Source organism: Trifolium pratense, linkage group LG3 (genome assembly GCF_020283565.1).
Source record: "Trifolium pratense cultivar HEN17-A07 linkage group LG3, ARS_RC_1.1, whole genome shotgun sequence".
In the NCBI taxonomy this organism is placed as follows: domain Eukaryota; kingdom Viridiplantae; phylum Streptophyta; class Magnoliopsida; order Fabales; family Fabaceae; genus Trifolium; species Trifolium pratense.
In genome coordinates this window covers 50,066,312-50,092,557 of record NC_060061.1, presented here as the reverse complement: position 1 = coordinate 50,092,557, position 26,246 = coordinate 50,066,312, and the positions used below count along the sequence as shown (strand labels likewise).

General features: G+C 31.5%; 1 protein-coding gene and 1 long non-coding RNA gene across 2 annotated transcripts; one reads left to right on the top strand and one right to left on the bottom strand.

Moving 5' to 3' along the window:
- Positions 1 to 4,110: 4,110 nt before the first annotated feature.
- LOC123917528 lies at positions 4,111 to 6,880 on the bottom strand. Its single transcript, XM_045969278.1, has 3 exons — positions 6,611 to 6,880; positions 4,471 to 5,277; positions 4,111 to 4,363 (listed from the first exon to the last, which is right to left on the bottom strand). Exons 1-3 carry the CDS (start codon positions 6,618 to 6,620, stop codon positions 4,329 to 4,331), a joined length of 852 nt encoding a protein of 283 aa, XP_045825234.1. The 5' UTR covers positions 6,621 to 6,880; the 3' UTR covers positions 4,111 to 4,328.
- Positions 6,881 to 20,180: 13,300 nt separating this feature from the next.
- On the top strand, positions 20,181 to 25,480 carry LOC123917527. The gene is made up of 8 exons (XR_006812478.1): positions 20,181 to 21,456; positions 21,578 to 21,723; positions 21,966 to 22,001; positions 22,088 to 22,171; positions 22,578 to 22,678; positions 23,066 to 23,105; positions 24,076 to 24,156; positions 25,041 to 25,480. It is a non-coding gene; the product is annotated as an uncharacterized LOC123917527 (long non-coding RNA).
- The last annotated feature ends 766 nt before the right edge of the window (positions 25,481 to 26,246 follow it).

Below are 26,246 nucleotides of genomic sequence, written 5' to 3'. Positions count from 1 at the left end.
GGTGGTAGACGATGTGTATAATAAGAAACCAAATTTGTCTGAATATGGTGTACTTATTGATGATTGTAGAATCTTATTAGCAAATTATACCGATTTTATGGACGCTTAGACGTCAAACAAACGGAAGCACTCAAACTCTTGAACAGACAACTATATATAGCTCATACTCTAAGTTGTATCAGTATTACTACTAATACAGATTACAAAATCACACTTAATATTTCACATGATTTAAACAGTAGCTAGATAAAACAAAATTCTAGAACTAGCTATTACTTAACTACGTACGAATCAATTCACAAACATGACCAATATAAAAGAAAACATTGAAGGTCAAATTCTAAGTTATTATATTTTCATAATGTAATTCTTCAACTATTATTACGCAAAACCTAAAATAAAAAATTATAGAAAAAATCAATATGTAAACAAAACTTTCTTTTATAATTTGAGAAAAATGCTTAATGCATTGACTTGTGAAGAAACTGTATAATTTAACTCAATTGATCCTATGTTCCTGACAACAATAAAGAACAAGATCAATAAATCAAATGCGGAAAAATAGAGATTAGCAATTACCTCCAGCCATTGTTACAGTAGAGTTATGAGTGAATTGCTCTTTTAGTCTTCCAAGCTCTTACTCTCAACAATATAGATGGTGTATATTTTCTGAATAGTGAATTAAGATTGAGCTTAGGGACCAAAGGCTAATTTATATATTTGATTCTACCATCAAGAAATCATGAGCCATTACCACCCAAATAATGACCATTAAAAATTGTAATGACCATTAAAAATTGAGACTCTCCTTATCATGACTCATAAAAACCAATGGACCACTTAATTGTGGGTTTTTACTAATAATAATGTAAAAGACCGTTATTTTTTCTTACATTCTCCCACTTGGTCCATAGGATTTTAATTGTTGACCTAAATTGAGCCATCATACATCTTCCTTAAGAAATAAACACATGAATCATAGCGATAGTTCCTCTAAAAACGAGTATTTTCATCTATGTATTACAACATGTTTAGTTTCTCAAGTATATACTTAATGTGGTAATAAAACTTAATGAATAAATCATATATTTATTCTTGGTCCAAATGAAATATATTTTCTCAAAATCTATAGTGCGCATGAATATGAGAAAACATCACAACATAAGAGTTTTTATTTATAACTGAATGTATACAATCATAAAGAGGAACCAAGTCCCATATTTTCTACATGATCCTTGAATTTTAGTGGTGGCATGCCCTTAGTCAAGGGATCAGCGATCATTAAATCAGTGCTAATGTGCTCAATGACCACTACTTTATCTTTAACTCTTTCTCTAATGGCTAAGTACTTAATGTCGATGTATTTACTTCGACTTCCACTTTTGTTGTTCTTAGCCATAAAAACAGCAGCTGAATTATCGCAGAAAATTTTCAGAGGTCTAGAGATAGAATCCATGATTCTAAGCCCAGAAATAAAACTCTTAAGCCATACACCGTGAGAAGTTGCCTCAAAACAGGAGACAAACTCAGCCTCCATAGTAGAAGTAGCAATCAAAGTTTGTTTAGCACTTCTCCATGAAATAGCTCCACCGGCCATCATAAAAATGTATCCTGATGTTGATTTTCGAGAATCAACACAACCTGCAAGGTCAGAATCTGAATAGCCGATCACATCTAGATTGTCTGTCTGCCTATACATAAGCATGTTGTATTTTGTTCCTTGAAGGTATCTCAAAACCTTCTTTGCAGCTTTCCAGTGGTCCATACCTGGATTACTCTGATATCTTCCTAAGATTCCAACAGCAAATGCAATGTCGGGTCTTGTGCATACTTGAGCATACATTAGACTTCCAACAACAGAAGCATAAGGAATGTTCTTCATTTGTTCCCGCTCAAAATCATTCTTAGGGCATTGGTTCAAATTAAATTTATCACCCTTCACAATGGGAGCAACACTAGGTGAACAGTTTTGCATCCGAAATCTCTCTAAAACTTTGTTGATATAAGTTTCTTGTGATAGACCTAGAACTCCTCGATGTCTATCTCTATGGATCTTGATGCCAATAACATAAGATGCCTCACCCATATCCTTCATATCAAAATTTTTAGAGAGGAACTGTTTCACCTCATGTAGCAAACCATTGTCATTAGAAGCAAGTAAAATATCATCCACATACAAAATAAGAAAACAAGTTTTACTCCCACTAACCTTCTGGTATATGCATTGATCCATAGGATTTTCAACAAATCCAAATGAAGAAATTATCCCATGAAATTTAAGATACCATTGACGGGATGCTTGTTTCAAACCATATATGGATTTCTTAAGCTTGCAAACCAAGTGCTCACCATCATTAGAGAAGAAACCTTCAGGTTGTTTCATATAAACCTCCTCCTCTAAATCACCATTAAGAAAGGCTGTTTTCACATCCATTTGGTGCAACTCAAGGTCAAAATGTGCAACTAATGCCAAGATGACACGGAGAGAATCTTTCTTTGATACAGGAGAAAAAGTCTCTGTGTAATCAATTCCCTCCTTCTGAGTAAATCCCTTAGCAACGAGTCTAGCCTTGTATCTCTCAATGTTACCTAATGAATCCCTTTTGGTTTTAAATACCCATTTACAACCAATGGCCTTCATCCCATTAGGTAACTCTACAAGATCCCAGACATTGTTGTTTTTCATGGAATTCATTTCATCTTTCATGGCATCATACCACAAATTTGACTCTTTGCAACTCATGGCTTGTGAAAAGTTTTCAGGATCATTTTCAGCTCCAACGTTATAGTCAGATTCTTGTAGATACGCAATATAATCACTAGGAATAGCTGATTTCTTTGTCCTAGTAGACCTCCTTAATGTTGGACCAACATTTTCTTGTGGATCATGTTGTTCAACTAATTGTTCATCATTTTCAGGCATTTGATGATCAATTTGATCTACTGGAACATCATTATTTTGTGGAATCTCAATGATTGGTGGTTGATCAACATCCATTTGAACTTGAGGGGTATTGTGAACAACAACCAATCTATCACCTGAAACTGAAGGTTGGGTCTCTATATGATCATGCACAGAAACTATGTTCCTGATGTGATCACTCCCACTAGTCAAGTGATCTTCAAGAAACTTTGCATTTCTTGACTCCACAATCCTAGTTGTGTGAGATGGACAATAAAATTTATAGCCTTTAGACCTTTCGGCATATCCAATGAAATACCCACTAATGGTCCTCGGGTCAAGTTTCTTCTCTTGTGGGTTATAAATCCTCACCTCAGACGGACATCCCCAAACGCGCATATGTCGCAAACTCGGTTTCCAACCTTTAAATAATTCAAAAGGTGTCTTTAGGACAGCCTTGGAAGGAACCCGGTTGAGAATATACACAGCCGTCTTTAGTGCTTCATTCCACAAGGATTTAGGAAGATTAGAGTTGCTAAGCATACTCCGCACCATGTCCAATAAAGTTCGATTTCTTCTTTCTGCAACACCATTTTGGTTCGGAGAACCGGGCATGGTATATTGGGCAACAATCCCATGTTCTTGAAGAAACTTAGCAAATGGACCAGGTGCTTGTCCATTTTCAGTGTATCTACCATAATATTCACCACCCCGATCAGATCTCACAATTTTTATTTGCTTTCCACATTGGTTCTCAACTTCAGCCTTAAAGGCTTTAAAGGCATCCAATGCTTCGTTTTTATTATGAAGCAAATAAATATTCATATATCGTGAATAATCATCTATGAAGGTGATAAAATATTTCTGACCATATGCATCCATATCTGGACAACATATGTCTGTATGAATTATTTCTAATATGCTTGAACTTCTATTGGCACCTTTCTTAGAAATGTTGGTCTGCTTTCCCTTAATGCAGTCAACACAAGTTTTAAAGTCAGTAAAATCTAGAGTATTAAGTACCCCATCTTTTACTAGCCTTTTAATTCTCTCTATGGAGATATGTCCTAATCTCCGATGCCATAATATAGAAGAATTTTCGTTAATATTACACCGCTTAATGCCAGTTTGAACATGCATTGAACTATAAATGGATTCGTTTTGTAAATTAATACGATAAAGACCATCAGACAATATACCATTCCCAACACATTCCGAATTATAAAATAATTCAAATGACGTGTCTTTAAAATTAAAGGAATATCCAAAAGGTACAAGTCTTGAAACTGAAATCAAGTTTCGTGAGAAACTTGGTACATAAAAGGTCCTTTCTAATTTCAAAATAAAACCATTATTCAAAATTAAAATGCAAGTTCCAATAGCTTCCACATGTGAGCCCATCCTGCTTCCTGATAGGACAGTTTGCTCACTTCCCACTGGCTTCCTTAGGCTTTGCATACCCTGTAAGGAATTGGTTATATGTATTGTAGATCCAGAATCAATCCACCAAGTATTAATATTAACGTTAGTCATATTAGATTCATAACAAACAAATGAAAATAAATTACCTTTCTTCTCAAGCCATTCCTTAAATCTAGGGCATTGCTTCTTCATGTGTCCTCCCTTTTTACAGAAAAAACACTTGTCCTCCTTCTTAATATCACCTTGAGGTGGTATTTTGAATTTACCCTTTTGATTTGCTTGAGCCTTGTCAGTTTTGATAGCTTTGTTCTTCCCGCGAGTGGTTGTCAGCAATGCACTCTCACCCTGTTCCATCACAAGCCTTTCTTCTTCTTGAACACACATGGTCATCAATTCATTGATTGACCATTTGTCTTTATGTGTATTATATGAAATTTTAAAAGGCCCATACTCAGCTGGAAGAGAGTTCAGAATGTAGTGCACCAGGAAGGACTCAGACATATCAACCTCAAGTTTCTTAAGTTGAGCTGAAATGTCGCGCATTTTCATTATATGTTCGCGCACACCTTTCACACTGGTGAGTCGGTAGGAAGAAAATTTCATAATCAATGTGCTTGCCAAAGCCTTTTCTGAAGTGACGAACTGATCGTCAATGGCTTTCAACAAATCACGGACATTCTCATGCTGATCGACAGAACCACGAATACCAGCTGTAACCTTAGTCTTAATGAACATCACACTGAGCCGGTTGGATCTCTCCCACCGCTCATATAGTGCAACTGCAGCTGGAGTACTCTCTTCAGTAACTGCAGGTGGTTCGTCTTTCCTAATAGCATAGTCTATGTCCATCCACCCTAAATGGAGAAGGATCCTTTCCTTCCACACCTTATAGTTATCTCCTTTGAGCTCGGGAATGTCACATCGAATATCAGAAAAATTAGCAGGTTGAGAAGCTGAAAAACAAAAGTTCATGTCAAAAATTGAGGCATATATGTTATCTAAATTGTATGTATTACCGATTAACAAAGTAAACATACCACAAATAAATCTTATAACATAAAAACTACCTGCGGGCTAAATTTTGATGTAATAAGATTTATTTAAACTTTACGATAGAATTTTCAAATTACATACACAACAACATACTTTACGTGCATAAAATAATTTGTTTTTCTATCCAAAATTATACTTTATGATAAAACTATCAAATTATGTACCAATTCATAATTCCTGCGGGTAAGTTATGAAAATAATTTGACATTCTATCCTAATTAATCATACAAATATAGCAAAAATTCCTGTAGGATAAGATTCACTATACCACATATAATTAATTACAATGTTATGTCTAATTTCTTATGTGACCTTAAAACTTTAGAAATAATTTTAACTAATTCAGGGTGCTGCGGCTAAACCAAAACTAATTAAAATTATAAAGATCACTAGACATAACAACTGAATTATATGAGAAATTAAATTATACATATCAAAATAAGATATAAAAATGAATAAAAATTCTCATATATGATTACATAACTAAAAATAATATTATGTACCTGATTAAACTTTTTCCAAAATTGTAAGGCATAATCAATCAACTTAATCAGAAAACAGCATATTCAGAGTACAAATATATAATAAGATAATAGTATAACAGTAGTTGTTACCTGTCCCAGTGATCAAGAAGGTAAACCTTTTACAGAAAGGAACTGTGTTCGAATCCCTGAATCTATATTCTGTATAATTTTTTCTTTAAAATACCAGTTCATTGAATATATATTATTAACGCAGCAGAATAAACAGATATAAAGGCATGGCCTGATGGTAACAATATGTGTCAAACACACAGGGGAAGCCGGTTCGAGTCCCTTATCCTACAATTATCCCCTGTTTTTTTTTTTTTTTTTTTTTTTTTTTTTATTACTGTTACTGTTCATCTTCAACCTTGAGCGGGTCAGTTTGACCCAGTTACGACCCAACTTAAACCCGGTTCGTTCTATGAGTTTTATACATCGTTTTAAGCATTCTAAATCATAGAAAACTTAGAAAACTAACAAATTACTGATTTTTAATGATGTAAGGAAATATAATGCTTTAAACTCAAAACTCAAAAATAAACAAACCACAAAATACCAAACTTGGAAGAACCAATATGTAACAAGGCAGAGGCAGTAGACACGCTCTGATACCAAATGTATAATTTAACTCAATTGATCCTATGTTCCTGACAACAATAAAGAACAAGATCAATAAATCAAATGCGGAAAAATAGAGATTAGCAATTACCTCCAGCCATTGTTACAGTAGAGTTATGAGTGAATTGCTCTTTTAGTCTTCCAAGCTCTTACTCTCAACAATATAGATGGTGTATATTTTCTGAATAGTGAATTAAGATTGAGCTTAGGGACCAAAGGCTAATTTATATATTTGATTCTACCATCAAGAAATCATGAGCCATTACCACCCAAATAATGACCATTAAAAATTGTAATGACCATTAAAAATTGAGACTCTCCTTATCATGACTCATAAAAACCAATGGACCACTTAATTGTGGGTTTTTACTAATAATAATGTAAAAGACCGTTATTTTTTCTTACAGAAACTTCTCTTACAAGGTTTAGAAATTTGGATTGTTATGTCCAGGAACGAAACTACATATATGGAAAAAGTGGTGGTCGCCACCCCTAATGCATAGTAATACTTTAGTACCCCACTTACATACATATGTTTGCCCTGTAACAAAATATATGTTCGCCCCTTTTCAATTAATGACCATCCCTCTTAGTATATATAAATTATATTTTATTTCATTATGGTTCCACTAAGGCAACAATATTGGACTTCCTCACTTCAACTTTCATCGCATGATTCATCTTCTTTTACTCAAATTTCACTACATACACAATAAATTATTGTAAAGGTATCCACTATTAAAAGAATTATGGAAGAATTTTATCAAATGAAATATAAAAAAATCATGATCTTAATTATGAGCTTTTTTTATGTATTTTTCTTTAGAAATACACCAGATTTTATATATAAACAAATTTTTTCTTTTTTAAATTCTTATAATTATTAATATACCGTGTTCATATTCATTAAATGAATCTAAAAAGTTTCTCAAGTTTAGTTCAATTGACAGGACATTGTATTATATATGTAGGGGGTTGGAGTTCAAACCTCGGTCATCTCACTTATCAACTTTAAGGGTTGAATTTATAACCATTAAGCTACTTGACAAAAAAAATTAAAAATTAAAAATTTGTTTATATATGAAACTGGAAAGGATATGATATTTATATTTATTTCAATTAAATTATACTATACAATTATTAATAGTAGAAATTAGCTATATGTATGTACCCACACAAAAAAAACTATATGTTGATGTTGTTTATTATGTTACATTTGCGGATTTGGATCCTATCCAATTTTTTCCTCATGTTTTCTTTCATTTTTCTTAATTCAAAAGTTGATTTTCTCTCCTTTTTATTCTTTGTAATTTACCAACCCTTAGATTAAGAAAAATGAGAGAAAACATGAGGGCAAATTGGAGAGGATCCAAATCCAACATTTGCAAGTTGTTCAGCTCCTCCACCTTGATATTTATGAGGCATCATGGTGGCTCTCACCCTCTCTGCTAGGGTTCAGCCGCCACCCTCCTCCCTAACAAAGCTTACCTTTTCTCTCACCCTTACTCTTCCTCAAATTAATTTCCCAGGCTCTTCACCCCCACTCTCGCCCTTATTCCAACCACTTCCTTGAAGATGTAGATCCGGCCTTGGGTGGTGCGACGGTCGACGTTAGTCACCCTCACCACCCCTTTTCAGTTCGTCGGCGGCATGCTACTGCAGTGGTTGTTGGCTTAAACGACTGGTTCTGTGTCTCACGACTTGAGATGGGTTTCAACGAACCACCGCGTTGCTGGGTCGTGCGGGTTTCGCCGCCACCGTTGGTGATTTCGTAGGTTTGAACCTTCTTCGGTTGGTTGTCGCCTTTAGAACTTTGCTGGGTTCCGGTCAAGGCCGCCATCGTGAAAGGTGGTGGTTGTTTCTGTAGTTTCGATGATTGTTTCAGATCGATGCTCATGGTTGTCGGTCTCTATTTCTGTTGCAGTTTGTCTGGGATTAGTTTTGATTCCGATTCACTGTTGACAAGAAGCAGAATACACGAAAGATTGTTGTGGAACACACGAGATTATTTTTTTATGCAGTTTGACGAATTCATACGGGCTACTGAAGGAATTGACTTTGTTGGAAGTTTCCACGAACGAGACGCATCAAGACCTAATTCGGCCTGATATGTTTCGAAAGGACTAGGTGCGTAGATACTCCGTGTTGGCTGTAGTAATCGGTCGTCGTGCTAATGGGTTCTCCGGTTTTTTGGTGTATTTGTGCTCGTGGTGCTCAGCTCCATTGATCGACCATCCCTCGATCTGGCTTTCAATTGGTTCTGGGTTGTTTTCAACAGGACTCGATTCTCTCACATTGTCTTTATGGTTTGTATCATTCCTTATTTTCGGATTGTTTGGCTTGAAAAAGCTCTCATTGCTTGTTGCTTGGATGCAGGGAGTAGCGGGTACTGTACCGCATCTGTGTTGAGAGTCGGTTCATTCGCCTAAATTTTTAGTACTTTTAGTTTGTCCTTTAAATTAATTAGAGGTTGTATGTTTCAATGTCCTATGCGCCCTTGTGCGGACTCACTGAGTTAGGTTTATGTCCCCCCAGTCTATGTAAATATTTTTTTCTTTTTTTAATATAACAACGAGATATAGGCAAAAGATGGGGCGAGCTTGCTTTATTCCCTAGTGTCTAGATGCTCTTCGCTTTATAAAAAAAATAGGCATCATCGTTGCCTCCGAAAACTTCTTTTCATGATACATGTATAGTGCCACTAACAAAAATCCACAACAAAATAATTCAAATTTTGCTAAATTTCTAGGTTAATTCATGAACACGACAACAAAATTTAGAAAAAATGAAAAATAGTGTAGGCCTCACCTATTTTTAACGGTCGACATAGGATTTGTGTACATATTAGTGTGTTTTTGTAACAATAGTGTACATATTAGTTAATATATATTTTTTTGGGCAAATTAAATTCACCTGCTACAATTTTTAAAAATAATTTCCATTTAGAACAAATTATGGCCAAATTTTTTCATATATAATTTCCCAACTGTGAAGTCATACTAATTAGACCACGACTAGTTCCTTCCTCTCAAGTCTCAAGTCTCAACCAAAGGCAGGTTCCATGCACCAAATAACCTCTGAATAGAAAAAATAATTAACACGTGTCTAAAGCAGCCACAAAATAAATACAAATATGGAAAGATTAATATTCAAAGTTCTTTGTGGTCCCAAATATATTAATCTACTTGGTCACTAAGCAAATAGACCAATAAAAAAAAAACATTGGATTGAACTTTCCAAGTCCTAACATTTTTATTGTTCAAGGCACTATAAATAGACCAAGTTAATTAGCTGATTTCAATTCAAAACATTACTACTAAATCATTTCAGCTTTATTTTTCAAGCCTCAATTTCAAGTCACACTTCAATCTTTGTTCCATTGCTTCCTTGTTGACTACATAGTGCAAATTAAATCATTTTTAATGGCTTTTATTTCATCTTTCATCAATTGCTTTGTTCCCTCTTCAAACTCATCATCTCAAGTTTTTGATTATGATGAAAATTTATCTAAATCAAAATCATCATCTTCAGAGAAACACAAGAACAAGGAAAAATCAAGGGGAGCTCCAATCGTACTATATCATTTTCCTGTTAACTCCTATGTTTCACGATTGTAGTCATGATTGATCTGCATCCGCTTCTTATCGAGACTAGCAAACGGCATTTATTTATTTCTTCAATTTTTGTTATTGATTTTCTTTTATTTGAGTTTTCTTCTTTTTATAACAAAAAATATTGTATGATTTATTGATTCTTTTTACGAAATAATTAAGTTATTTTGCAATACTTTTTCTTACGAATATACCCTTCATTATTTATAGTTACCATTTATCTTTTTTTTGTTATGATATTGTTTGTCCATTTATTTAAGTATAGTATATGCCAAAAAATGTATATCCAGAAACAATAAATATATATACACCCAATTAAGTGTATAGAAAAATGGACAAACGAGCACATAATGTACTTTATCTTAGTTATTCTTCTAAAAATTTATAAATAAAAAAAAAACTGTCAATTTGATAAGAATTTCTCTCAGGGACACAAACCACTCGCAAAGAAAATACAATTTCAAAGGTTCAAACCGTTGTAAATCCCTCAAAAAAATATCTAATTCTTTTTAGGAAAATTGGTGTATAACATATTAACATGTACGGATTTTCAATTTTTTGAAATTGAAATAACCTGCACAAAATGTGTTGCAAAATGATACGCAAACACCATTTCATCCCCACCATCACAAAATCCATACCCTTCGTATTCAGCATCATTTAATCCATTGATAAGGGCTAAAAATCAGTAATTTTACATACACAATTCAGGCATTTATAAATTTATTTACAAAAAATTCATTATAAAAACTCAATTAGTTGTAAATATTAGTTTTTTTCTTCTTAAAGCAGCCAAATTAAGCCAATTCTACCCAATTTTCAAAACAATGTGGACTTCAAACTCCAAATTTTGCATGTTATAGATTGGTCGCGAAGCGAGCAATGGTGAGCTATTAAAGCCATAAATTCAAGAAAGTCCAGAAGATTTCAAGACAAGGCTACTCGATAGGTAAATAGTAGAGACCTCAAAGCGAAGTAGATCAAAATATCCAGGATTGGAAAATCATGGCTACTCGCTAGCAAGGTCAAAGCGAGCAAATTCTAGGAAGTCCAGTATATTAAATAATAATACTAATAATGGGTTGTTTAGCGAGTAAATTGTTGCTAAGCAAGCCAAGGGGTTCAGAGGAGCATTTCCCTCCATCTGAAAAAAGCTCAAGTCACTTAGCGAGTCATTCTTCGCTACGCGATATGTGTATAACATTTTTGAAACTTAGAAAGGATATTATCAATCTTAAGGATTACATTAATTGATTGATTAGTTAATAATATCTAATCTCATCAAATCTTTTTATCTAACATATTTGATCACATTTACAATTAAATGCACTCAAACAAACTTAATTTCTCCATCCTACATCTTAGAAGACACTGGAAAATTCTTAATGGTTTAATTATTGTCAAGCCTTTGCTAATAAGATGTTTTTAAAAAAATTAATGTAGCTATAGGGTTTTATAATCCATACCCAAATAGCCATACTAGAAAAAGTCATACTAATTACTAGACTAGTTCCTCCCCAACCTATGCAACAAGGCAAGTTTCATGCACCAAACAACCTCTGAAAGTGACAAATGAAAAAACATTGTAACTTCTCATACACTAATTAACATGTGTCTAAAGCAGCCACAAAATAAATACTCCTACATATATAGATGGAAGAATATTCAAAGTTCTTTGTGGTCCCAAATATGTTCTTTCTACTTGCCCACTAAGCAAATAGACCAACATTGAAACTTTCCAAGTCCTAACCTTTTTATTATTCAATCCTATGATAAGATTACACTATATATAGACCAAGTTAATTTACCTGATTTCAATCCAAAACATTACAACTAAATCATTTCAGCTTTTCAAGCCTTAATTTCAACTCACACTTCAATCTTTGTTCCATTGCCTATCTCCTTGTTCACTACATATATATAGTACAAATTAAACCATTTTTTATGGCTTTCATTTCATCCATCTTCAATTGCATTGTTCCCTCTTCAAACTCATCATCTCAAGTTTCTGATTATAATGAAAAATTATCTAAATCTTCATCTCCATCTTCAGAGAAACACAAGAACAAGGAAAAATCAAAGGGAGCTCCAATTTTAGTATATCATTTCCCTGTTAACTCATATCACTCACGTTTGTAGTCATGCAGTATTAATCTGCAAAATTGACATTTATTTATTTTTTGGTACTTGACTTTCTTTTATTTGATTTTTTCTTATTAATTATTATAAAAAATATATATATATTTTATGTTGTATCTCTACTTATATATAAACGGAATATGTAGTTTTTTTGGTAGTACTTTTCCTTGCAGATATACCTATCATTCGATATAATTGTTTAGTGAACACTCTAGGACATATCTAATTTTGACATGTATCGGAAAACTGTTGAAATGAATAATTCTAATAAATTCACAAGTAGTATTTAATATAGAAAAATTAATAAACATAATTTGTGAATCTATCACAATTTTTTTTTGGCTTAGAAAATAACAATTGTTGATCTCAACAAATGTACTGGTATTTAAATAAGAAACAACGAGAAACAAGACAACTAAGGGTCAGAGTATCCTCTCATTCACCCTAAAAGAAGAGGAGCTGGTGGACGATAAGAAATTTGATTGAATGATGGATTGATGTAAACTTTGGTTGCTCTAGAATAATGGAGTAGCCTCTCTAGATTGATGTATATTTATGGATTGATGTTGGTAGATTCACAGGATGAAGGAGATTCTAATTGTAAACCTTCATACAATTATTTATGTCAAAATTTGATTCAAGTTATATAAAAATTATAGAAATTTTGGTCTATTTTTCTTTTGTTGAATAGTGAATGTGACATGAATTATATAATTATTATGACGAAGATATATGATATGTCGGTTATTGTAAAAAACATATGAATCAATAACCGACATATCATATATCTTCGTCATAATATTACAGACAGCTTTTTATGTGAGTAATAACAGATTTTCTTGTAGTGAAATGTGTACCGAAAAATTGACATTTTGTCTTTTTTATAATATCATTTAAATTAGCAATTGAAAAATCGGTTAAACTTCATTGCAATAGAAACAAAACAACATAGAGGTTATTTTGTTCTTATTTAACAATTTCATTTAATTATACTACAATAAAAAGATATACAATTTTTTTTTTACTAAAAATAAACGATATTCATTCATTAAAAACAAGAGCTATGCTATTTGACGTGAAGGTATTTTAAGCGAATTTCATGAATACCGTATTTTATACTTTTTTTAGCGTACTCTTATACAATACTCCCTCCGGTCCTTATTATAAGGAACAATTTGGAAAAAACACACATACCAAGAAACCTTATCTTTCTTAATAAAAATTCTAAAATTTTACAATCTATTCCAAAACTAACCTTGGTGTATTAATTTATCCTTAGGGAATATATCACTCTAATTAATGCATAACTTTGGAATGAATACAATTTAATACGGGTAAAAATGGAATTGTAAGAATAAATTTAATGATTGTTTCTTATAAAAAGGACCAAATTTTTTTTCCAAATTGTTCCTTATAAAAAGGACCGGAGGGAGTACATAGTAACTACTACTCCACATTGTTTTCTCAAAATATACCGTCACATTATTTATTAGAGAACTGCAAATCCTCTAAAATTCATAGTCATGATTGTTTTAAGGTGTCGATAGATAAAATCAAATTTTATACAAACATTGAACAAAAGAGTTTCAATTTTGAGAATTGAAACTAACATAGCATTGAACAAAAGAGTAAGAATCACCAATTATTTGACAACTTAGAATATCTTAAGATTCTGGTATCTCTTACACAGCTAATCAATTCACCAAACATCTCCATGGATACATGCATCCTCAAACTAAAGACTTTCGAAACCCAGTTGTTATCAAAATCTTCACTTACAAAAACCCCATTTATTTTAACAATTCATTCAAACAAGGAAAAAACAAAATCCAATTGAGAAAAGAGGCAATGATAATAGATAAAGACCTCAATTGATTATAAGAGTATAGGAGAGAAATTATGAAAGAGAGAAGGAAACTACCAATCCAAAATCTGAGAATGAATTTTTTTTGTATATGGGTGTTTTGACGATGATGAGAGAAGCAGAGTTTTTCTTGTGGAAGAGATAGAAGCAGAGTTTTTTTTTTTTTTTTACAGAAGAGAGAGAAACAAAGTTAATTAAATTGGTGCCACTAATAGCTGCCAGCTATTCTTTCGTGAAACGTGCATTCGCGATAAGAAACATTAATTTTCTAAAAAAAAAAAAGATAAATATGTGAGTAAACTCACGGTATCCATGTTATTAGTATAAAACGGCAAATTGTATAAACCTACACATATGATCGACTATATTGAAGTGTCTGCAAGATATTTTTTTTGAACAAGGAAGTGTCTGCAAGATAGTATAAAATTAACAGTAAAGAAAAGTAGGATATAGATCACATAATGTATTATATGCCAAACATTATATAACCAAATGTATTAGTTATTCAATATATCTAAGAAATAAAATTGTCGGAAAGGAGTACTAACTTAAACTAGTATTGTATAATCACAAAGCGCTTAGATCAAATGGCGCGGGTCTATTATAACTTAACTAAGGTTTTGGGTTCGATCTTTGGCTTAAACATGCAGCAGTGTTAAAAAATTTAGGAAGAGTTTGAAACGACCAATTTGGATCCCACAAGACTCGAAAGATTAGTCTCTACAGTTGCACACAGAAAATATCTGACTTACGACAAAAAAAAAATGGTATTGTACTCCATCTGAGCTTCGGCCTTATTTATAAACAAAATTTTGTGGTTTTTTTTTTGCTTTTACCACTAGTTGAATCTGGTTCGGGGGTCAATTCTGGATCAAGTGGTTTCAGCCCCCTCCCGATCGCAGTTGCGGGGGATCGAACCGCAGTCCTCCCTACCAAGTTCAGCACCAATCACCACTGAACTAACTAACGATTGGTAATTTTATGGCTTTAAATATAAGCAAAAATAACCAAATTCAACTCTATTTAATACTATTGTTCCAAAAATACCTTTGATTAATTGTTCTACTTTTAAAAATGATTGCATATTGCGTTGGAAAAAAAAAGATGATTGGATAGGGATTTGGATTCTCTAAAGTTACAATTTCCTACATTTAGACAAAATTTAAGGGTATTTTCGTCTTTACACCCCACATAAATGCATTTAAATATGCCACATTTTCTTTTTCTTAGTTAAAATTTGCTTGAATGTAGGTGAATTTATGACTTTTGAATTATCTAGAGAATCTAAATTCATTGCATAGTCTCAATGCAATTAAATGTATCTTAAAGGATGATTTGATAAATATAACAACTTTTTAAGCAAATGATAACGAATACTTCCGGGGCATTCTTTAAGACCTTAAATAGTAAGTTTTTTATAAGTGTCAAACAAGAAAAATTTTATATAGAGTGTAATAGTGTATATATATGTTGACAGTTTCACCAAATTCAATGTTCCGCTAAAATACATGGAAGAATTTTTTTTTAATGAAATAAACTTGGAAATTAATGTATTTATTTTTAATAAAATTTACATGGAAGAATTTTTTTTTAATGAAATATAATTGGAACAATTTTTATTTCTTTTAATGGATGATTAATTTCCTCCAATGAAATATACATGGAAGAATTGTCAAAGTTGTATTCTCTTTTTCTTGAACAGCAAGTCAAAATTGTATACTATGTGGTCCCAAATATGTTCTCCTTGGTCGCTAAGCAAATAGACTATGGTGACACTATAAATAGACTAAGCTATCAATTACTTGAATTCAAACCACAATGTTACAAACCTAAATCATTTCAGCTTTTAATTTGCAGACTTTGGACAAACAGAAACGTCATTTTAATATTCAAGTCACACCTCAAATCTTTGTTTTCTTTGCTCATTTTGTTACATATAGTGCAATTAAATCACTTTACAATGCCTTTCATTTCATCCTTCATCAATTGCTTTGGCCTTTCTTTAAACTCAATATCTCAAGTTTCTGATTATGATGAAAAATTATCTAAATTGAAATCTTCATCTTCAGAGAAACACAAAGACAATGAAAAATCAAAGGGAGCTTCAATTGTAGTATATCATTTTCCTGTTAACTCCTATCTCTCACGTTTGTAGGGATTGAGATTCTCTGGCGTAGAAAATTACACAATTTTAGATCTAGACCGTTAATTATAGATTGGACGGTACATATTAACACAGTTATAAAATTGCTATAAACGATCCCGGTTGTAGTCATGTGGAATTTACTTTATTTTTTTTTTGTCGTCTAGCCTAATAGATAAAATTGTAGTCATGCGGTATTAATATACACAATCAACATTTATTTATTTATTCGTTTTAGTTTTTTTTTCTCCCTTGCATTTATAAGGAAAATTATATGATTCAAAAGTAATTAATATTGTAGTGCCAATTTTTTATATAATTTGAAATTCATTTGATAAATAGTTTATTCTGTCACTGAATTCATCTTCAAAAATTCTATTAAATTCAAACAATAACTCAAAAAATTGTGTTCCTAAAACTAATTGGATGAAGTTTTAACTTTGAAATGGAAACTAAATATATTAATGAAGTAAAGAACAATATATACACAAGAACAAAAGGTGAAAGAGAATTTTTATAGTTAGAGAAACCCGAAACAGGGATTAATCCACAACATAAAGTTAAACGGCCAAATACGGTCTTTTAGCCGCAGTTAAAACCGTGGCATTTAGCCGCAGTTAAAACCGTGGCTATATAGACTTCAATCGTGGCTAGCAGGAAGAGAATGAAAAAGAAGATAACATGTCTGAATGAAAAGAAAGAGAGGATGACGTGATTACTGATTAGTACTTGGAGTTAGAGAATTGGAAATGATGAAGAAGGAAGAGAACAACGTGATTGGCGCATGTTGAAGTGAACAACAGAGACAGGGGAGAGAACGAGTGTATATCGTTGATATTTTTAGCAAATTATGTCACGCCCCGCCTCCTCTTCATACGTGTCTTCGACAACCGGATGGTTGTTCGCCAATAAAATGATTTGTCTGTTGTTTACACTATTTAGTCGGAATAGTGAGTTTAGCACATTCTACGCGTAGATGAAGAAGAATATGTGTTGAGGCTTTAATTTGTTATCAAATTTCAAAGGATTTATGTGCCATGATGAATGTAGCTAGACAGAGTTTCAAGACATGTAAACCGGTTATAGAGCTTCATGGTTGTACATGAAAGATGGACTACCGTAAATTTCATAAAGGATATGTATGAACGGTGTAAAATATTTTTACACGATCGTCCAATAAACAACTATCATGTCATATCAAGAAAGTGTGGTGAAGTGGGGTGATATGCGAAAAAAATGGGATGATTTATGATATAAAATTATTTTATACTGTCAGTACAATTTCTTTTTCTCTGTAAATTTATCTTTTTTGACACAAAAGTTCAGTAATTTTTTTGTAAAAAAATATATATTTATTACCTTGACAAGCATTTAACTTTTATTTTCAAAATAATTTTTTTAAGTTCCTCTATATCTTTAGATTCTTGTGACCCTAATATTTTTTTTTATTTGGTCAAATAGCTTAGTGACTATAATTTCACCTTTTAAGCTTAGTGACTATAATTATATCATGATTTAAACTTTGATCCTGCATATTGTATGTGATGTCTCTGTCAACTAAACTATTCTCATGAGAATTCTTACTCTAAATATGACATAGTATCACCAAAACTAATTTGTGCAAACAATTGTTCATCTTAATTACTTAATTTGTCTAACTTTTATGGAACAATAACAAAGACTTGGCAATGGTGAATTAATCAACCCAAGGCAGGTTCTATACACCAATTAATTAGGCTATGATAAAGACAAACAAATAAACAATTAACACGTGTCTAAAGCAGCCACAAAATATATACATGGTAGAATTTTCAAAGTTCTTTGTGGTCACATATATGTTCTTCTCCTTGCTCACTAAGCAAATTAATGGAACTAACATTGTACCTTCCTAACATTTTTTCTATCACTATAAAATAGACCAAGTTATAAATTATCTTTATTCAAATCACAATATCTCACAAACTCAATCATTTCAGCTTTGACAAATAGAAATCCCACTTCAAATTTCAAGTCACACCTCAATCAATTGGCTCAATTTCCCTTTGGCTTAAAGTATTCATTAAACCACTTTTTTATGGCTTTTTCATCTTTCTTCAATTGTTTTGGGTCCTCTTCAAACTCATCATCTCAAGTTTTTGATTATGATGAAAAATTAGCTAAATCTTCATCATCAGAGAAACACAAGAGCAAGGAAAAATCAAAGGGAGCTCCAATTGTAGTTTCTTATTTCCCTATTAATTATTATCCTTCACGTTTGTAGTCACTTGGTATTCATTTACACAATCGACATTTATTTATTTATTTTGGTGCTTGATTTTTTTTTCATTATCTTTTGCTTCTTTGTATAAGAAGAATTAGATTATTTGATATAATTTGAAATTCATTTCATTAATAATGTATACTGTTTGTCACTGAATTCTTCTTCAAAAACTTCTATTCAAACCGTCAAAAGGTGCATAAAAAGATGCTAAATAAGACACCCAATTATTTTCTATGGCTCAGATTCAACTAGAAAATGATGATATATGGTCAAAACCCAATCGAAGAAAGAAAAAACAATAGACTTATTAAAAAATATTACGTGTAAAATTCATTGCCCTTGAGATAAACTCAAGGTAAAGGAAAAAAAGTGCAGCTTGAATAAAAAAATTAACAAAACTTGTATGTATTCAGATTTTAATATATGTAAAAATGCACGTGGATGATCTTTAAACAAGTTTTGTTTCAAAAAATTGATTTGTTGACGATTAACACTATGTGATTGGGAACAAAATGTAAACAAACCAACAAAGAGAGGAAGAACAATTACAACAACAATAATCTTAATTTACATGTAAGATATATCTGATCACAAGAGAAGTAAAGAAAAAAAACAAGGATCATATGCAAATGCAACAACAACTTTAATTATTGGCAACTACAAGTTGCAAATGATTTTTAATAGAGGGGTAAATTGGCAAACGTCGGACAATTTTCAGGAGGTTATTTGCTATTTCAAAAATTTCAGGAGAAAAAGTGACGATGTTTGTAATTTCATAAGGTATTTGATTATTTATTCTATATTTAAAAGTTTGTAATGGAAATTGTAAGAGCATTCATGATGGAGCTCTCTATTTTTGAGTATTTAACTGAGTCTCAATGTATACATATCACTCATATAAGTACTTAACTTCTCCAATCCAATACCTGTTAAAAAAATTTAAATGAGTCTCATCAATAACTCTATGTATTCCACTAATATTAATTTTACATAAGTATAAATGAATCATCCAAACATATATTTTAATGAGAATAGTGTTTATTGTAGAAATTGTACCTATAGCTATTAGATACTCAATTTTATTTTTCCACAATAAAATAACGTTTTTTTAACGCATCAAACATATAATATATTAATTGGATGGCTAAATGAGTACAAATAATACTACACCCACATTTTGGGATTACGTACAAGGGGTACTAAATCCAAGCCACAAGACGAGAAGCAAAAGAGAAAAATCTAACGGGGTTTAGAAAGGCAATATACCCTATCTAAATATACAATTCATTGGATTAGTACTTCATTCATAAAAAATAAATGTCCTACCTTTTTATTCTGACCAACCACTTCCAAGAAGTCATTTTAATTATATTAAAATATTCTTTAAGTATCGGAACATTTGGTGAAAATATGAAATCATTCATTGCTCTCTAATAAAATTAATAGATATAAATACTTTAAAAAAAAAAAATAGAAACTCACCACTTGAGATGGTGTGGTGTAAGGGCACTTATTAGTCTATTAGTCAAAGTCTTTGATCTTTATAATTATTAGTCGTTTTTCCTTGCTGAGGAAGCCAAACAAATCAAAAGCTTGGTGAGCAAGGATGTATTATAAAATATAAAAAAATACAATATTATATTATATTCACATGCTCATTCATTTCTTTTCATTATATATATCCTAAAGTCCACAAAACATGTTCATAAATCATATCATCACTTTTTGTCAAAACAAAATAAAATCATAACATCACTTACACACAAAATCATGAGTATACTCTCAGCCATATTCTGCTGCTTCAAGTCCAATATTGAAGAAGACAAGAATAATCATGTAGTAGTAGAAGCAGGTTCTTTGTCAAAAAAATCCAAAGGGGATGATGATGATATTAAGCGATCTTCAGCTCCTATTGTTGTTTCTTATTTCCCTGTTAACTCTCAACCTTCTCGCTTGTAGACTTGCATCTAATCTCTAGATGCAAAACTTATTTTCTCAACTCCACTTTTTCTTTTTTCTAGTTAACTGTAATTATTGAAAATTTTCCTCTCCTCTTATAAGTTCTAACCCTAGCCGTCACCACTTTTTTGTTCGTCTTAATTTATTAAAGAGGGGTGATTTCAGGTCAAATCTTGACCTGGAATCACCCCTCCAAATTGTCTTTTCTTTCTACTTATATTAAATAAGTGTGATTTTCACATATTTATTTGTTTTGGGGTGTTTTGTTGTCTCGTCTTTATGTGGTGTATTTTGTTGTTCCGTCTTTATGCGGTGTATTTTGTTTTTTTCCTTCTTTATGTGGTGTTTATTTCTTTCAGATTGAAAAATTTATTCCGATCAAGTGTAAATCCATTCGATACACTTAGTTTGAAAAATGACTTTAGAGGTGCAAGTAATATGATGGAAATTAAAAGAATATTAAAAACTAGACATGTGTTTGGAAAATGACTTTAGTGGTACAAGCAATATGATGGAAATTAAAAGAGCTTGTGTTTGGAATGACTTTATCGGTGCAAAAAGCAAAATGATGGAAATTAAGAGAGCTTCTAAAAAAACTAGTTAGTATACAGTATACACGTGTTTGGAAAATGAGTTTAGGGTGCAAAAAGTAGCTTCCAAATTAATACTAGTTACACCGTATGTATACCAAATTTGAGCTCACTTTGGCCTAACAAAATATCCAGTATGTCTATGCTTTCTTTTGGCCCAAATGGTAGAAAAGAAATGCACAAATTTCATCATACAAATCTGAATAAATATGTTTGTTTTTACTATCTATACTCTTCACGAAGAGAGTATCCCCCAAATCCACTGTTGATTCGCATTTTTAGTGGTTTCGTTTTCTGCCATATCTGAACCAGAATTTTTCCTGCTGTTGCTCGTGTGTCGCGTTGGGTGTGGTCCTGAAGGAAGATGGCAGGTTCGTTCTTTTTCCCTTTCTGAATATTGCTTTTTAGATTACAATTCGCTTTTCAGATCTGTTCTCTTCATTCAGATTGCTGTCCTCTGTCCATATCTAATACAAAATTTGATCGTTGTAGTATATAAGTACCTTAAGCCGAATTGAAAAATCAAAAGCCGGGGTTATTTATTTTCGGTTTCGTTCTTGAAGGATTCAACACGATGGTTAATGCTTATAGCAAAATAAGTGATGTTTGTGTTCATCTCTTTCTTTATCTTTTCACAAGTAAGTCAGTCTATTATAATGCTTTAATGTTCATTATTCTTGAATTCTTGAATTATATTTACTTAATTTTGTGAATTTAGGATTTCAATATACATGAATTAGGAATTTATGTGCTTATTCTTCATAGAAAACGAATTTAGGGTTTATTAATTACTAATTTTTGTTTGGAAAACCCTATTTATTTATTTATTTATGGATTTACATGTTTAATGTGTGTTTCTTCCAAACTAATATCTGGCCAGGACAATTCAATTGAAATGGTGCTTATGGATGAGAAGGTACGTACAATAGCTTAATTAAGCCATTTTTATTTATTTATATGTAGTGTAATTATGCTTATCTACTTAAATAAATTGTTTATCAGGGTTGCAAGATTCTGTCTACTGGCTGGCGGCACCTGATTCATTAGTTTAAGGGTGTTCTTAAGGGTGCACCTGATTCTTTACCGGTAGTTGTTATCCAATTTGGAAAAATTAGATATTTCAGGGGTACACTTTTTTTTTTTTTTGCAATGAAAGGGTAAACATTTTTGTTGCTAACAAGTTATAGATGTTGTTTTTGTGATTGTTGTGTTAAGGTTAATGTTTTAAGTTGTTAATTATTCTGCCTTGGAATTTCTTTGGATTTTCTTATTGTGAAAGCTAGCACTCAAAGTATTTGAATAAATGTCTCAATATGAAAAATTGATGGTTTTGTGGTCTTATTTTTTGTGCTTTCTTATATTCATAATTGATATGGAGTAATTTTACTTGGCCTTTTCTCTATGAATATTAGGTTGATCAATATATGGTTTTTTCTTTCTTTCTCTACAACCTATATGTTCTCTAACACTTTAGGTCTTTTGATTATGAAAGGTGTACATGAATTTAATACGCAATGGTACAACTTCTATATGCATAACTTGGAGGAGCTTAACAAATGTTTGGAGTTCAAGGCTTCTTTCTTTGAATATCTGGTATTTTTTCCAATTATATCCAGTTTTCAGGTTCATTTTTCCTCTAAATTTCAATTAGGTTCAGTTTTCATTTATTAATTAATTTGGATATTGACCATTTAATAGTGGAAGTGGTAAGAAAGTTATATACATCTTTTTATCCTATTGGTTTTTTCAATTTTTGTTTATATGTTAATGTCTTTTTGGTTCTATACGTTAATGACTTTCATTGTGTCTATCTTTCCTTTTTCCTGTTTTCTACGTATGAGTTTAACTTTTGCAAAAGGGTTTAAATCAAAAGGATTTTGTTTCACTTTTGCAAACTTAATTATTTGTTAAATGCTATCTATTGATTGATGATCATATGAGCTGGGTTTTGTTGGTTTTCTGTTGTGTTGTTTATTCCAGATTTGGAAGGTAAGTGGAGATCCGCATAGAACAAAAACAGGTTAGACCTGCAATTTCAAAGGTTAAATTAAAAAGGTTGCTGTTTTTTATAACAAATTTTGGATCTCCTTGCATTTGAATTTTTCCTAATAGGTAGACTTGATGCTCTCTCTATGCTTTTTCATTCTTTCGAACTTAAATTTTAGTGTATCCAAATGTGAAGTTAAGAAAGGAACTTAACATGTTAGTGAAATATAGTTTGAATACGTTATTGACATTTGTATCTAATTACATATGAAGGAATGAAAAAGAATATGTGGTTGTAGTTGAAAGTTTAAGGTGATTTATTATTAATCACTGTTAATTGCCAACTATGTCTTTACTATTAAAGTGTCGTCCCTAACTAATCGTGATATGGATCAATATGTCATGTTTTAGTGTCAGATTTTTTACAAGTTCTGAAGGATATATACTTGACTAATTATGTAGTCCCTCACAAATTGCCCTGTTTAGAATCTTTCATGACTAATTATGTATGCTCTTCATCACATAGTGTGCACAACAGCTTTATGAAAATGTACTCCTCCTATCTCTGATCATTCACTAGATTAGAATGGAAACATGAAAAATAGATACACATGTACAACGTCTTATTGATTTAAATCTATTACCCAAACAAAATGTAGTATAAATATAGTGTAGGTTTCTTGACCAAAGTTGTTCATTCCAATTACTGTTTTTCTGCTGTTTTTTGCTACATGTAGTTGCTCTTACTTTTTTTTTACTTTTGGTTTTTGAAAATTGGAGTTTAAATTTTTTGGAAGTAAATTAGACCGATTTATGCTCTTAAAGTTGACTTCAAACTTTAATTTTTCATTGAATAATATGAATTCACACTTGGAATTTTCAAGATAGTACGACATTCATCAATATAATCTTTAGTTACTATTTTCCCTTTGAATGCATTTTGGACTTTGAATGACTGATTTTCTAACATTTGTTGAATTTCTATTATTTGTATTTTTTTCCAGAGATGAGGCAAAGAAAGGCAAAGAAAGGTTCAATTGATATATCTTAATTGGTTCTATGTACTCAAAGTAGCCACATAAAAGGTATGACACTATATTGACATGAATATGATGAGAAATTAGTACCATACATGACACACCTTTTTCCAAACTAATATTAGTTTTTTATTTACTCAAAAAAGAAGATATACAATTATAGTTGAATTATGAACAATATAAAAATGTGATTGGAGATTTAAAGGATGTGATTATTTAGATTTTCTTTGTTTATTATGTTCTTTCCATTTTATATGGAGATAGAAACTCAACTTTTGAACCAATTTTACATTCCTCTATAATCTTAATTTTGTTTCAATGTCATGGTTTGTTGGATTAAGTTAGACTTGCGTTGACTTTTTTGTTTACTAAAGTACATTTAAATACTTAACTAAATGCAGTAGAGCATTTTCTATTCATAATATCTCCGGTTTAAATGTTCTCAAGGAAGATTGAGGAGGGAAAACTAAGAAACATTATTTTGTCATTTGATTGAATATACTTATTTGTATGTGATGTGTGTTCAATCAGAATTGGTTTTCCATCTGGCTGAATCTAGAATTGTTACATTAAAAACCCTGCAACATCATGCAAATGCCCTTCAGCACGACCCAATGGGTGCAGGGCTTGCAACAATGGATTGAGCTTATTTTCACAATATTACATCTGATTATGTTACATTTTCTGAACATAAACTATGGTTTTTATTGCCATTATATATAAGATTTTGAATTAGTTAAGAAAACTGTGTTGGACGTTTGGGAGCTATTACGCCAAAACTGATTCATGTATCTTGGATGGAACATGTTGCATTTTGTTACTTAACTTTCATACCGTATATTTGACCTACTCTTGGATGAAACATGTTGCATTTTGTTACTTTACTTTCACAACTTTCATACAATATATTTGACATACTACTTTTATTACAGGTGCACCTATAGTAGGTATGCCTTTTGAGAAGATAGACTCAGATGCATATATGATGAGAACCTTGAGGGATAAGGGGAAGAAAAAGGAATAGAATGGTAAATTTGATGCATAGTATAAGGAGGGTCGTTTAATGTATATAATGCTATCATACATTTAACACCACATATTAATTTAATCTGTCGACTCTATGTTCGAAGAGATTGTTATCCAATGGCTTTAATTTTGAATTTGGAGTTAGACAAAACTTACTTATTTTAGGGCTTTATGAAAATTATGATTTAATTTTTTTCTTATTATGTTTTCTATCCTTGGTTTGTATCTTCCTAAGCCTATTTTTACACTTGATCAATTATATGTTGTCGTTTCCCGTGTTAGAACTCAAGCTGATTTAAAGATATTAATAACAGATGATAATGATCAATCACAAACTTTTACAATCAATGTTGTGTATCCTGAAGTTTAGCTTAGCATGATATTACAAATGATTTTGATGATTTTATTTTTAGTAAAAATGCGGGTAATGGATACGGTTTTGGGTACTTAGGTAGCTATAGGGTACGGGCACGGGTACAAAGATTGTTACCCACGCGGGTATGAGGATGGGTACGAGTATTGTTTCAAACTGCAGATACGGGGATAGGTATTATACTACTTAATTATAATACTTTGGTCATTTGTGTTATTTGATGTGTATTTTTTTTTGTTGCACTAATTTTGATTATGCATTACATTTTTTATTATTTTAAAATTCCATACGATGACAATCAATAAACAGTATATATTTCTGTTCGCCAATCAATAAACAAATTTTTTCTCTTTCAATTTGTTCGGAAAATCTCTACCAAATACTCATAATTACTTAAACCCTCTTTCTTTTGTTGTTTGAAACCTTTATTTCCAATTCCCTTATTCTTTTCATACTCTTCATATTGGAAATTTGTTTTATACTTCAATGTCATCAAAAATATTTTTCGTTTATACCAGACAAGATTTGTTTTCATAATTGTATTTCAAGTTTCTGGCCACTAGGACTAATTTGTATCTGGAGTTATTTCTAGCATCAAGTGGCTTTGGTTGCTCCTATCGTAGTTCTCTTCCCTCAAATGTGGGTAATACGATAAGGATAATAAAAAGAAACATGAAAGATTTATTTACGATTTACGTTGGATCTAAAGATTAATTTTTTTTAGGGATTTTTTTAAAAT